This window comes from Girardinichthys multiradiatus, chromosome 7, assembly GCF_021462225.1.
Source record: "Girardinichthys multiradiatus isolate DD_20200921_A chromosome 7, DD_fGirMul_XY1, whole genome shotgun sequence".
Taxonomy (NCBI): domain Eukaryota; kingdom Metazoa; phylum Chordata; class Actinopteri; order Cyprinodontiformes; family Goodeidae; genus Girardinichthys; species Girardinichthys multiradiatus.
The window spans coordinates 41,867,889-41,882,800 of NC_061800.1; the positions used below are offsets into that span (position 1 = coordinate 41,867,889).

The window sequence follows — 14,912 nt, forward strand, 5'->3', positions numbered from 1 at the left end:
ATGCACGACTCGTCACAGATTCTAACCGTCTTGTTCTCTGAATGCAGCTGTGGAAATGTTTTTAACTGTGAGCAATCTGTGTCTTCACAGTAATTGCAGTGGAGAAGGAACCAGTGGTTAAGGAGGAAGTTAAAGGTAAATATTGCTTCAGTCGGGGTGGGTGGGGAAGGCGGGGCTCCCTTGTCATGTATAGTTGTGCTGAATTAGCTTCTTAACTATGGTGGTTCAGATGTTTCACTTTGAGGTGTACATGATAAATGTGTGTCTGTTTTGAAATATTTATGATTTGCTGTGTTTTGATGGTGTTTTAATGTAATTAATGCAACATGTTTCAAATATGATTTTTTTATTATTATTATTTGAAGATTGTGTCAATATGTTTGACAGAACGCACAATGTTCTGTCAATGTTAACAATTTCCTGGAAACCATTTTTGAACCATTTGGTGTTAGTTTGTTTAAATGTTAAATGTTAAGTTTGTAGTACAACATGAAAACAGCTATCACTCATCATGCAATCAAATATAACTCTTCTGTAGATGGAAAAAGGCACTGTGTTTTATTGGAGCAGATTGATGCTGGGATGTGTGATTTACGTTCAACTGTCATTGTTCCACTCAGCCTTTTCTAGCTCATCCATCACAGTGGAAGAGGAAACCCAGGAGTCATACTACACTGGCTTAAAATTACCCAACAAAACCAGAACACTTGAACTCACACCAGAGACTAAACGCTTCTCCAGCTCTTTGGAGAGGAAAAAAGAAAAACCAGTTTTCCTCAGCAAACTTCCTCCAGCAGCTGCGGTTGTTGGAGAAACCTTTTCTTTTACGGTCAAAGTGTCCGGTTTCCCAAAGCCCACTGTTCAGTGGTTCCACAACGGGCAGACAATAACCAGTTCGTCCGTTTATACATTCATTCACGAAAAAGATGAGTACAGTTTAGTTATTAACAAAGTACAAAGAGAATTTGAGGGAGAGTACTCGTGCACAGTCAGCAACAGATTTGGCCAGTCAACATGTTCTTCTTATCTTCATGTTCAGCTGAAGGAGCCAGAATGTGAGAAAACACGTGCACCAACAGGCCAACCCCCAAAGTTCATGAAAGCTATTGAGTCCGTTCAGTTATCAGAGGGGGGTCAGTGTTTTTTCAGGTATATGCTGGCTGGAGATCCTCTCCCTGATGTTCAGTGGCTCAAAGGAAGCGTCCATGTTGAGCCTGCTGGGTTTAACATCATAGTGAACAACCCAGATGGATCAGGCTTTTTCAGCATTACGAGTGTCAAACAAGAACACAGTGGTGTCTACACATGTAAGGCCTTCAACTCATATGGGCAGGACTCTTGTAGCGCTGAGCTGTTGGTATTCAGTGAAAAAGATCAAGAAGAACACCAGTACATCCAGAAAACTAAGGGCTTGAAGATATCGCTGACTGAGCAAAGCACAGAGTCCCAGTCGTACCATGAAAAAAGCCGGTCTGATCAGATGATTTATACAATCAGTACCGAAGACCGGCAGATTATTCCAAGTGAGGAGGTGGAAACCCTCCAAGAGCTTGATGTCTCTGCTGCTACTCTTCACAGAGAGCAGCTGACCCACCAAGCTGCCCTTCTGCAGTCACACGATGTTCATGAGAGTGTTTCTTTTGCTGCAACCCATCCCCCTGAGGTCTTAGCTGTTCCTTCAAAGCAGCTTCACATGGCGTCTTTCCTATCTTCAGTCCAGGAGAGTCAAAAGATCACAGAGCAGCACTCGGAGAGAATTTTGAGCCCTGAGGTAGTTGAACTGACGTTATCAAAAGAGCAGCCATCTAAAATCATGTCAGCTACATCTGAGGAGGTCCTTTCATTGACCACGGTGAGAGTTGAGTCTTTGGCAGACCGGACTCAGGAGCACACGCAGACCTCAACTGAGCCCAGGCAGCTTGTCTGCAGCTACCAAGTAGAATCTTCTATACCCATTCTTGCTGATGTGTCAGATGCTGTGGAGCGACCAGGGGAGGAGAAGAGTTTTAGAGTCCAAGAAGGGGTTAAGATTTTATACTCTGCTCAATCTGCTGAGCAGCTGCTGCTCTCAGAAACACACTGTGAGGCTCTGCCTGCTTTGGAATCAGCCGTTAAACCAAAGATTGAAAAAGAACAACCTAAACCAGTGCTAGCACCAGTGAGTGAAACTAGAGTGGCTCTATCTAAAGAGCAGAAATGTGAAACACAGAGACCAGAGATGCAAACCATCCGGCAAAGCAAAGACAAGATATGTAAATCAGCCATACTTACTGAAGAGAAATACCAGGTTCAGGCAGAACAGACAGTACAGGTGGCACCTCTAGAGTCTCCAGTGTGTCTGCAGGCTCTGTGTGAGGAAAAACAAGTTTTAAATCTGCAGGTCATCAGTGATCAGGGCTTTTTAGAGTCCGAGGGTAGGCTCAGCAACGAAAAGCCCCCCGCAGAGCAGGCAGATGTGAAGGTGAGTCCAACTTTGCTGCACTCAGTAACTCAAGAAGAGCAGAGGACTGTGGTATGTGAGGCAACTTCGGAGGTTACAGCAGAGACTGACTACGCCTCGGTTTGGCCAAAGAATGAGCAACCACAGCCAAAATACATCCAGTCAATCCATTCTGTTTCAGTTTTACCAAAGGAAGGCATCATTGTCTTTACCAAACCTGACCAGCAGATGGCAATCCCAAAACAGGAAAGGGCTCGGAGCCACGCTGCATCCTCAGAGATGCAAAGAGAGATCATAGCAGATTATTATAAAGATCTTCATGTATCTGTGGATGGGATTAAAGCACAGTTTCAAACAGAGTCTAGACCTCCAAACCTTCTTGGTGTGTCCTCCCAGCCTCTGCACCTTCCGAAGGAGACCCCTATCACTGACAGCTTTAAAACGCAGCGAGCATTAATTCAGAGAGAAGATCAGTGGAATATCATGCAATCCTTGAACGTCACAGACACTCAGACTTTAGAAGAGGGTCACACCACTAGTCTTCACACTGATGAGAAATTCAAGCCTGAAGTTAAAGTTGAACCAAAGATCCCAAAGAGGCCAGTGTTCATAGAAGAAAAGGCAGTAGCCACTGAAAGGTGTACCATCATAGAAGCTGCAGAACAGGATTTTGCAGTTCAGATCAAGGAGGGACAGTCAGTTCGACAATCTGTGCTGTTAGAAGAAAAGCGGGTCATTATCGAAGAGCAGTCAAGCGAGGTACATAAACCAGAAGGTTCCACTGTCAGTATTCAGACACAACCTAAAGGGGTTGTTTATGTCCACGAGTCACAGGACTCTCATACTCTACCTAAAGAACTCAATTTTGTTCTTAATATCCCAAAATTAACAAGTATGACCATACGGCATCAGCTGAGAGATGCTCTTCAGTCTGCTGTGGCCATTGATCAACCACTCTTACTAGCAGAAGTTGTGGGAAAGTTAGAAGCAGTGGAGATACAGGAGGTCAGAGTTCAGCGAGAGCTCAGAAGGACCACATTTACATATTTGATCACATCACCTGGTGTTCCACTGGAGATCACACTGTCTATTAAAGGAGAATATCCTCAAACAGCTGATCTCAAGACTGAACTGCAGGTAGCTCTCCAAGCTATGGTTTTCCAGGAGCAGCAAAGTCTTACTTCAGAACAGCACACCATATTGCAGATTGACAGGCCTCAGAAGGTTCAGGTCAGCTCAGTGCCCTCTAAAGAGACTTTGTCAACTGTAATTGACTCGGTGATGGTGGAAGAAAGTGTTGTTGGGTTTCCTCCAGATGCATCTCATTCTGCAGATCTCCGAACTGAATTGGCGGGTTTTTTCCATAGTGCAGCAATTCAGAACCACGCTGAGACCCACGAATCCAGGCAAGTGAGTTGGACAGAGTTTAGTTCAGAGAGTTCAGAGAGGGGCGTTACTGAAGAAACTACAATGACAGCTGTGGAGCAGGTTCCTATGGTACATGTGGACGCCTTCGTCCAGAGAGAAGCCAGAGAGGAGTATCTTTCAGATGCCATCCTGATCAGTGAGTCTTCTGACAGCCTTATTGATCATCCTGTTGTTACCGAGTCTCTGGAGGATGCTTGTGCCGAAATAAATGGTACAGCTGTTTTTACTGCTACTATCAAGTATGCCACCAAGGTTAACTGGTTTTCCAATGGCCAGCTGGTGAAATCTGGTAAAGAGTTCAAGTGTTCTGAAGACCACGACACATATACACTAGTTATCAACAAAGTTGTGAAGGAGAGGCATCAAGGAGAATATGTCTGTGAGGCTGAGAATGAAGTCGGCAAGACTACAACATCTTCAAGGCTCACTGTGGTCTCACAAGGTTTGATGATGGACGATTCTTTGATATCATCATCAACTAACTTCACATATTAGTTTATATCATATTCTGTTGTCTCTAGACCTCAGAGAAATAAACAGTTATATTTAAATTGAAGATTTGAGGTTTTAATCGGACAGCAGAACCATCCTCACTTTTCCCTTTCTCCCATCTTCACTTCTCCATAAACATTCTATCCTCACATCCATCCCTCTTTCCTTCTAGGAATTACCTTCCATGTCTTTCAGCACCTGTCATTCCTCATCCTTGGTCCGTTCCTTGCATGCACACCTTCTTTCTTCAACCTAACCCTAAGACAGCTTTCCTCCCCCACAGTCATCACTGGATTCATTTCTTTGAGTCACTCTTCATTCCAGGGCCACCTCAACATCTTCAGAAAATAGTCAGATTTGTTTCCATTCAAAATGATTCTTTTCACTCACTTTTTCTTTTGTTTTTCTTTTCTCTCCACAAAACGCAGTGAAACCTGTGTTTAAACACAGAATCGTTCCACTGGAGAGCAATGTCGGCAACACTGCCAGATTTGAATGTGATACAGAGGATGCTCCAAATGTGAACTTCAAGTGGTTCAAAGATGGTCACCCCATCAAAGAGGGTGATAAGTACAGGATAATCAGTCGCTTCACTGCTTCCTCTCTGGACGTTCTGAGCCCAACCAAGGATGACAGTGGAGAGTATACCTGCAAGGCGTCCAATCAACATGGCAGTGATGAATGCTCCGCCCCTCTCAATGTGACAGGTAGGAGAAACGCATGTTTCCTCCTTTTTTGCTGGTTGACTGTGAGCCTTTTTCAGGGCTTTCAAGTTACACTGACTTTTGTTTTTTATTTGTTCATTTTGGAAATATCTTTTGCACTTTTTACCCGAACTCTCACATTTTGTCTCTCTTAAACTTTGTAGAGAAATTTCCTCCAGTTTTTCAAACTAAACCTGACACCCAGACAGTGTATGTTGGGCAGAGGGCACTGATACAGTGCGTAATAACTGGATCTGCTCCTCTCAATGTTGTGTGGTTGAAAGACTACCAGGCTGTGTCCTCAGTGCCACAACACTACCAGACATCTTGTGAAAAGAATAAGCACACTCTTGAGATTACAAAGCTTGAGGCAGCGGACCGGGGGCTGTATGTTTGCAGGGCATCTAATGATGTTGGGATGGCTGAGTGCAGCATGGAGCTGCGTGTTGTTGATAAACCCAACTTTGTAAAGCCCTTGGGTCCAGTCGCTGCCGTGGTCGGAGCTCCTCTTCACCTGGAGTGTCAGGTGGATGAGGACACAGGAGTAACTGTCACGTGGACCAGAGATGGTAGAAAAGTCCACCAGTCTCCGGATTGTAAACTGTCTTTTGAGAATAAGACAGTAAATCTTGATATCCTAAAAACCACACTGAAAGATTGTGGAAATTATGTGTGTACGGTGGCAAATGAAGCCGGAAGTGCCTCTTGCTCCAGTTCTGTGAAAGTACAAGGTAAGAGCTGTCTGCATTCCAGTTTTGTATGTGTGTTTGAAAACTACAAACACCCCAAACAAATTTAAAATGTAGTTTTATCCTGTACTTGGTGTCTCATATATAATCAGCTGTTCTTCCCTTCATAATGAGCTCTTTTCTTCAATGCTGGTTTGTTGTTTATAAATGACGTCTTCACCTCCATGTAATGGCTCTGACTAACCACACCCCTGCAGAGCCACCAGTCTTTGTAAAGAGGCTGGAAGCCACAACAGTTTGGAAGCAAGGCAGCACGGCTCGGCTGCAGTGCACCGTCAAAGGATCTCCCGAGCTTCACACCACCTGGTTCTTCAATAACAGCGAGCTGCCCGCTGGTGGCAGACACGGTGCCAGTTTTAAGGACAGCGTCGCCACTCTTGAGATAAGCAATGTCATGTCGAGTGACAGCGGAAACTACAGCTGTGAGGTTTTGAACGAGTCAGGTTGTGAGAGCTGCAGCACCAAAGTGACAGTGAAAGGTGTGAAGAGTTTGAAATGATAAAAAACGAATTGACATATACTTTTTTACTGACTAATCTGTTCGTTTCCCATTAGAACCTCCATCGTTTATTAAGGATATACCCTCCATAGAGGCAGTGAGGGGGTCGGTAGCTGTACTAGAGTATGAGATTGCAGGTTCTGCTCCGTTTGAAGTGACTTGGAAAAAGAACAAGAAACGCCTGTCCTCAGATAAAAAGTACAGAGTAGTGTCACAGGGATCACTGACCTCTCTGGAGATCCACACATTTGAGACGGCCGATGCTGCTGAATATGAATGTGTTGTTTCAAATCAGGTCGGCTCAGTGACCTCTAAGTCAGTGGTTAAACAGAAAGGTTAGTTAAAAAAGAGGCATCAACATGATTCTGCCGCTAGGGTACTTGGTAAACTGTTAACATTTATTATTGCTGGTGTTGTTTCAGAGCCACCAATCTTCTCAAAGAGGATTGAAAGTTCTACAGTAGTGTTGGGAAATTTTGTGAAACTACAAGGAGTTGTGAAAGGCTCAGCTCCAATCTCTATTAAATGGATGAAAGACTCTAAGCTGCTAATAGATGACGACTCCAGTGTCACAACAACATTTGAGAACAATGTTCCTTGTATTTCCTTCGCCTCTGTTGAGAAAAAGCATGGTGGCAAGTATACTTGCATTGCTGAAAATGAGGCGGGCCAGCAGAAATGTGAAGCCGTTCTCACCATTCAAGGTTAGAACTCCCTTGTATTTAGTAAACTATTCTTGAAGCTAATCTGGGTTAGTTTATAAAACCTAAAGTTTTGTTGTGCTTTAGAACCAGCTAGGATCATAGAGAAAGCAGCATCCATCAGCGTTACAGCCGGTGAGTCGGCTACGCTTGAGTGCACCATCTCTGGAAGCCCTGAGCTCAAAGTCAGATGGTTCAAAGATGGCAAGGAGATGATCAGTGGTCGGAAATATAAGATGATTGTGAAGGAGAACACTGCTGCTCTAAAGATACTTTCAGCAGATAGAGGAGACACTTCAGAATACAAGATGGAGATTTCCAATAAAGTCGGAAAAGACGAGTGCACGTGCTCAGTCACGGTTATAGGTTAGTTTCAGTCAAGAATACATGATTACTACAACTCATAAACTAGCCTTTCAGTCACAGGTATGTGTGTGGCTTGTTCCTTCACACAGATCGTGCTGTTCCGCCATCCTTCACTAAAACTCTAAAGAAAATGGATGGAAGTATTGGTAGTGACATTACCTTGGAGTGCAGAGTTGCTGGATCACAGCCAATGGTTGTTTTGTGGCTCAAAGATGACAAAGAAATTCACAGTGATGATAAATACAAGCTTGATTACAGTGAAAGTGCAGCCTCTGTGATGATAACACATCTAGATCAAAGCGATGGAGGAGTTTATACGTGCCGGGCTTCAAATAAAGCCGGAGAAAACGAGACCAGTGGAACACTGACTGTCAAAGGTCAGAGAAGTTACAGAGCCTTACATCTACCAGGAATTTAACATCGATTACAGCTGAGCAAAGGTTATTGATAGGCTTTGAATTTTCATGTTGTTTTCCAGAACCTCCAGCCTTCACTGTGAAACCTGAGTCCCAGGATGTTCCACCAGGAACCAATGTTGTGATAAAAGCAGCATTCACTGGGTCTGCTCCACTGGTGGTTAAATGGTTCCGAGAGGAGAAGGAGATTTTCTCTGCAGGAAAGTGTGTCATAAAAAAGGATATCTCTTCAAGCTCCTTGGAGCTTCATTGTGTAAAACCCAGTGAATCTGCTAAATATACCTGCCAAGTGTCCAATGATGCCGGGAAAGTGGACTGCACCGCCATCCTCTTTGTGAAAGGTTTTGCTTCAATCCTTTATCCGCCAACCTGTTTTCTTCCTGCCATTAACCACTTTAACTTTTTACTATAATTGCTCTTGTTAATTTACAGAAGCGCCCACATTCACAATGAAGCCTGAGCCTTCACAGCTGCTAAAAGCTGGACAGCCCCTAAAGCTGTCCTGTAAAGTGCAGGGAACTCCTGTAATTTCCATCACATGGATGAAAAATGGCTCAGAAATCATGTCTGACCACAGACACTCGATGTCTTTTGAGAGCTCCGTAGCCTCTCTGGAGGTGGAGAACTGCAATGTAGACGATAGTGGAGAGTATGTGTGTTTGGCTTCTAGCGAGGCCGGCAGAGAGCAGTGCAGCTGCTCGGTAACTGTCAAAGGTTAGTGTTGGCTTACGAAGCTCTCCTCTACAAACTGTTCCTACTGTCTGGTCCACATTGTTCCATCATTCAATCCTTAGTGACCATTTGCTGTCTGATTGAATGAACTCAGATGTCAACATTTATATATGCAACAACCAATGAGTAGACAGCAATCACCACAGGAGCGTAAATGTTCTGAATAGTGTTGGAAAGAAGATTTTAATAATGATGGATTCTGTGGACCGCATCTGCCTCATCAGACTAAACTTTCCTTTCAGGCATTCTTGTTAAATTTTACTTTTATTATCTTCCTTATAGAACCTCCAGTGTTTGTAAAGCCTTTTGAATCAGCTGAGTTTGTGAAGGGATCAGATATTATCCTGACAGGAACCGTCTCAGGTTCCCCTCCATTTGAAATAAGCTGTTTCCTCAACGATAAGCTGATCAGAAGTGACAAAAAGTATCAGATCCATGTTCAAAAAGACACAGTCACTCTACACATATCTGACTGTGACAGCAGGGAAGATGGGACTTACCGCTGCACGGTTGCAAATGATGTTGGGGAGACAAATTGTTCTTGCCAGGTTTCTTTGAAAGGTCAGTCAAACGAATGTCCTGTGCTGTTTCCTTCTGCTTGCTGCTCAGTTTCAGTGTTTTCTTTGTTTATGATGAAATGTCTGGTGATTTGTTGCTCAATTTCCAGGTTTCCAGAACACTGTTCTTTATGTATTATAGATGTTTAGATCAGAGAACTGACAAGGTATAACTTCAGGTTAGATCCTACAGTCTCACTTGTGGTCTTCTTTCACTAGAACCTCCATCATTTATTCAAAGACCACAGGACATGTCCTGCATGGTGGGCTCTGAAATCTCTATGAAGTGCATGTGTTCTGGAGCGCTTCCCATGACGTTCCGATGGAATAAGGATGATCATGAACTCACAGAAGACGAGCATGTTAAGATGTCCTATGAAACCAACAGTGCTGAGTTGAATTTGAAAAATGCTCAGTTATCTCACAGTGGGACATATTTGTGTGAAGCGCAGAACAAAGTTGGGACTCAGAGATGTTCCGCCATGGTCACAGTGACAGGTTTGTCACGTTTGTGTGAAAATCTCATCTTAACTCTGTTGCTTTTATGTCCAGCTTGAAGCTTCATTAACACAGTGGGTTCAGCTGTGTCCTGTGTTGACGTGTTAGAGCTAAAGTCTGTCAGTCTAACTGTTGGTAATCCAGTCAGGCTTGGGTGGACGTCACCACCTATCAGGCTTGTTTAGTGTAAATAGATGAAGGCAGGAAAAAAGCTGATCTTGGATCAGGAATTCAGACACCAGCAGTTTTGAAGATTATTCAAACTGGTTTTGATTTTTATTTCTAAACCAGATATAGAAACATTTGCTTATTTATGCTTTTGGATTTCGTTTTTATTGGATTGCAATTTCATTTTCATTCTCAATGCTTTGGGTGAAGACATTTTATATCCAAGCTGAAGTTTTTGGTTTTGTTCAACAGAATTTATCAACAATGACATGATTTTGAATGTTTTCCTCTTTTATACCGTGGTTTCATGCATGTCAGCACAGATCATCCAAGGGTTTACAACTGTTTTAAATGTTCTATGATTCTGGATGTTCTGTGTTGCAACACCATGTGTTCTGGAGAGTGACTGTGAAATACAGACTGATCCGGCTGTGCCTTATGCCATAATGTTTACCTTTTCCCTGGGTTTTTTCTTTATATTATAGGGATCACTCTGCTTCTATTTGTACTGTTGTTGTCAGATCTATGATTTTTATTGAAACAGCTGAATGCTGATCCTTAGTTAAACTCTGTGACAGGAAGGTGGTTATTCAGATATCTCAATGGATTGGCTTGAAAGTGGAACTGAGGTTCACCAGTGTCAAATACATATTTTAATAGTGTTATTATCTCAGAAAATAGCTGTTAGTGGATCTCACAGTGGATGTTTATCTTTGTATGTTTTTATTTTCTTAATCAAATGAAGAATAAGGTCTGCAGAATAATGTTACTGTGATGTCATTTGGTTGGTTAGGGAGTCTGTTTTGTTCGTTAAAGGGCCGATGTCTCACAAAGATGTTCATAATTCCACTGCTGAGAGTTAACACTAAATTAAAGTATGTCATTGTTGATGGCTGATGGGCTTGATCCATCTCTGGATTGTACAGTTGCAGGAATTGGCACCTTTCAGTTTGTGAAGCTCTGTTGTTTCGATACCATTATCTCAGCATGTTTAGTTTATTTCACCATTAGACATACTCCACCATGAGTCATTTTGTGTTCAAAATACTATATATATTTTTGATAGTTTTCAATTCTGAAATTTGTTAGGACACAAAATGTCTTTTGAGCTTTGTGAGATCGCCTACTCCAGTCTCGCTGTTCTGTGGAAATTTCTTTAAAGATTAAAATGCCTCATCATGAAGAAGCTACTAAAAAGAAATATACCCGTCATAAAGTAAATAAACTAGAACAAATGCTTTCGCACTAATTTTGCACAATGTGTTCTGCTTTAATATTAACACCGTTGTTAGGTCCCACTGAACATAAAATCATCTCACTGCTCTTGGGTTATAAAACTAGGCTATGATGATACAGAAGCAGAGGTGATAAAGGTGGCTTAGGTGGATCCTATAATGGAATCCAGGTTGCTGGAGCTCCACAGGTAAGTGAGCAGAGAGCTTCGGTCAGTCAGAAATCCCCATTTCGTCTGTGAGAACTACCTCAGTCCTGGTAATATTCATAGCGTCACAGCTTGAAGACAGCTGAATGTACTTCATAAATAAACTCTTCTGGTCATGCAGTTGCAAAACTGATGATTGTTTTAGGTTTGGAAAAGTCTCACAAAAAACTTCATAAATACATAGCTAATGATGGTCCGATGTTGTTTGAAACAGATACTGCGGCTCCTCCCATATTTGTCAAAAAATTATCAAATATCCAAGCAGTGATGGGTTCAGTGGTCACAATGGAGTGCAAACTGGTTGGCTCTCTTCCGTTCTCTGTTGAATGGCACAAAGGGAAACAAAGGATCAGCAGGAGTTCAAAGTACAAACTCTTACACATTGGAAGCACCGTTTCTCTGGAGTTAAAACTGACCGAAAGCAGCGACACTGGACAGTATTCCTGTAAGGTCACAAATGAAGCAGGAAGCTGCGTGTGCAGCGGAGTTCTTACGGCTAAAGGTTAGCCTGCAAACTTAATCATATTTTTAAAAATAAATCTTTAGTCCGGTATCATAATCACTTCTCTGTGTGGGTTTTAGTGCCACCGAGGTTTCTGATGGAGGCCAAGTCTCAGTCAGTTATTCCAAAGTCAACGGTGACCTTCAGAAGTGTCTTTGAAGGGACTCCCCCATTTACAGTGGAATGGTTCAAGGATGACATCAAACTCATTGCTGGAGCCTCATGCTTAGTCAGTGTAGAGAAATATTCTTCTTCACTGGAGCTGAACTCAGTCGAGGCCATGCAAAGTGGAGTTTATTCTTGCCAAGTTAGCAATAAAGCCGGCACAGTGACAAGTGCAGCAGAGTTGTTGGTGAAAGGTTGGACTTTACTTTTTTTGTCCAGCACCATCATCACTCATTTAACCCCATCTTTTTTCTTCATTTTCACCACTCTTCTGTCTTCATTTTCCAGCAATATTTATGTTGTTGAAATTCGCCTCCTCCCATCACAGGATCCAAGTCACCTGCCTGCATCCTGCATCCATCCCAAAGGTGCTCGAGTGTTGTTTTACGTTGGTGAAAGTAACCTAATCTCTTTTTGACTCCACAGAGCCTCCACAGTTTATCCTGAAACTGCCTCCCACAACCTTTGTGAAGCATTGTGAGGGACTCCGTTTAGAATGCAAGACCACGAGCTCACGCTCCTCAAAGATCTTGTGGTACAAAAACAACCAAAAGATAAGCGATGGAGGAAATTATAAAACCATGTTCGTTGAGTCGACTGCCTATCTGCAGCTATGCTCTGCAAGGCTTGAGGATAATGGAGTCTACACATGTGAGGTTCATAACGATGCTGGCAGTGCAAGCTGCAGCACCACTCTCACAGTTCAAGGTCAGCTATCGAACGGATTTCTTGGTGACATGATACATTGTGGATTTGTCACCTCTGAAGTTGAGAAGCATGAAAGAGAAGGAATGGATGTCTTGTGATGCAGATTAAGTTTGAGTGTGTTATGGGTGTCTTCAGGACCTTGTCTAAAAATGCCAGCATGGAATCTGTAAGACTGTTAGTGTGCCAGAGAGCATGAGTCTGAGAGGTCTCCACGTTCAGGGACATGCTCTTCTGGGTTTTGGTGGAATGGCCTTGACTACTTCCCTTAATTTTTATGTTTAATTCTCTCCTATCTATAAAGTGAGCCACAGTATAATCATACAGTAGCATGAACATCACTTGAGTTTTATCATTACCATAGGAGATTGTTTTTGTAAAGATCAGGATGCTTCCTCAAGCAGGAACTTTGCTAAAATCCTGAACCTGAAATTAAATCCAGTACTTGGATAAGTTGCTTGTCATAATGGTTTGTTTGTTTATGAAGATGAATTCTCTTAATATATCGAAACATATTTTCCAGAGTCCCCATCCTTTACTAAAACTCCCAACCCAGTGGAGGGCATTCAAGGAAAAGATGCCAGTCTTCACTGTGAGATGTACGGCACTCCACCTTTCCAGGTTAACTGGTACAAAGACAAAAGGCCCCTAAAAGAGAGTAGGAAATATAAGATGGTTAGTGTGGGCAACTCTGCGACACTTCATGTCATGAAACTGGAGCAGAATGATGTTGGTCTCTATGAGTGCAAGGTGTCAAACAATGTAGGAAGTGAGTTCTGCCGCACTACAATCACACTAAAAGGTTAGTACCAAGTCAGTGGACACATCTTCAAAGATCAGTCTACATAGGATCTTCTTTCCTCACCTGTGATCTTTCCATAATTATTCAGAACAACCAGCGTTTGTCACAAAGCTCATTGACCAGTCGCTAAGAATTGGCCAGCAGCTGACCCTGACAGCTACGGTGAAAGGCTCTGAGCCTTTGACTGTGTCCTGGGTCCAAGACAAGGATCATGTCCTCAGAGACAGTGATAACAGGAAGATCACCTTTGAGAACAACGTGGCCACTCTTGTAGTTGCCAAGGCTGACTCAGAAACAGCGGGTAGATACACCTGCCAGCTGAGTAACGACTCAGGAGTGGTGGAGTCAGTCTCCCAAGTTACTGTTTTAGGTTTGTAGAACCTCATGAATAATTATACTACTTTACTACTACTATACTATTGGCTAAATGTTCTCTTCCCACAACTTTAGAACCTGCTGCCATTGTGGATAGTCCAGAATCTATGAGCATCATGTCAGGAGAAAATACTTCTATTGAAGTTACAGTGTCTGGTTCACCAGAACTGAAAACAAAATGGTTCAAGGACAACAAAGCCCTTAGTGCTGGTGCCAAATATCAGATGTCCTTCACAAAGAAGGTTGCTGTTCTGAAGATCTGGTCTGCAGACAAAGCAGACGCTGGGGAATATAAACTAGAGGTTTTAAATCACGTTGGTACAGCTTCTTGTAAAACCAAGCTCTTAGTCTCAGGTTGGTGACTTTTATGCAGATCTTATGATCAAATTGATTTATCAGCAGGTAGTTCGCAAAAGTGGCTCATGACTCTTGCTCTTTGACTATAGATAAGTTGATTCCCCCAAGTTTCATAAAGAAGCTCAAGGAGACCCACTTTGTTGTGGGGAAGCCTGGTGAGATGGAGTGCAAAGCTACTGGATCTTCTCCTTTAACAATTTCCTGGTTCCATAATGGTCAGGAGATCAAGAGTGGTCCGTATTATGACATCAGCTCCACAGATAATCACTGCAGACTGCGAGTTTCAACTGTTGGTATGTCTGATTCTGGCAAGTACACCTGTAAAGCAGTGAATGCTGCAGGAGCCAGTGAGACCAGTGCCTCATTTAATGTGACAGGTTAGTACAGACCAGCGGCCTTTGGCATGGGATCATATCATTATGGAAACCTATTATTTATCCCACCACCAATCTCTTTTTTTATCTGAAACCAGAACCTCCCTCATTTGTGGAAACACCTGAAGCCAAAGAAACGTTGCCTGGCAAAAATGTAACTTTCTCAGCTAAGGTAAAAGGCAGTGCCCCACTGCAAGTCAAATGGTTCAGGGGAGCCAAAGAAATGCAACATGGACGAGGCTGTGAGATCCTAATGAAGGGCGATGTGGCCTCTTTGGTCCTTCATAGAGTCGATAAATCTCACGACGGAGAGTTCATATGCGAGGTCACAAACAATGCAGGAAAGGAAAGCTGCACTCTTCATCTTTTTGTGAAAGGTTTGTCAGCATGAAACTCTTTTCTCAGCATCTGCTTCTAAAGATGACCCTGATGTAACTGATG

The 14,912-nt window shown here is 42.8% G+C and overlaps 1 protein-coding gene across 1 annotated transcript in view; it reads left to right on the forward strand.

Annotated features, from left to right (window-relative positions):
- ttn.1 (titin, tandem duplicate 1) overlaps window positions 1–14,912 on the forward strand; it is a 163,029-nt gene that overhangs the window by 28,099 nt on the left and 120,018 nt on the right. The window contains 19 exon segments of the mRNA XM_047369711.1: window positions 91–135; window positions 621–4,310; window positions 4,789–5,067; window positions 5,229–5,795; window positions 6,011–6,292; window positions 6,369–6,647; window positions 6,735–7,016; window positions 7,101–7,379; window positions 7,469–7,756; window positions 7,858–8,136; window positions 8,228–8,509; window positions 8,810–9,088; window positions 9,304–9,582; window positions 12,285–12,566; window positions 13,087–13,365; window positions 13,454–13,735; window positions 13,816–14,094; window positions 14,187–14,474; window positions 14,570–14,848. Coding sequence (XP_047225667.1) covers window positions 91–135; window positions 621–4,310; window positions 4,789–5,067; window positions 5,229–5,795; window positions 6,011–6,292; window positions 6,369–6,647; window positions 6,735–7,016; window positions 7,101–7,379; window positions 7,469–7,756; window positions 7,858–8,136; window positions 8,228–8,509; window positions 8,810–9,088; window positions 9,304–9,582; window positions 12,285–12,566; window positions 13,087–13,365; window positions 13,454–13,735; window positions 13,816–14,094; window positions 14,187–14,474; window positions 14,570–14,848 — 8,799 coding nt within the window.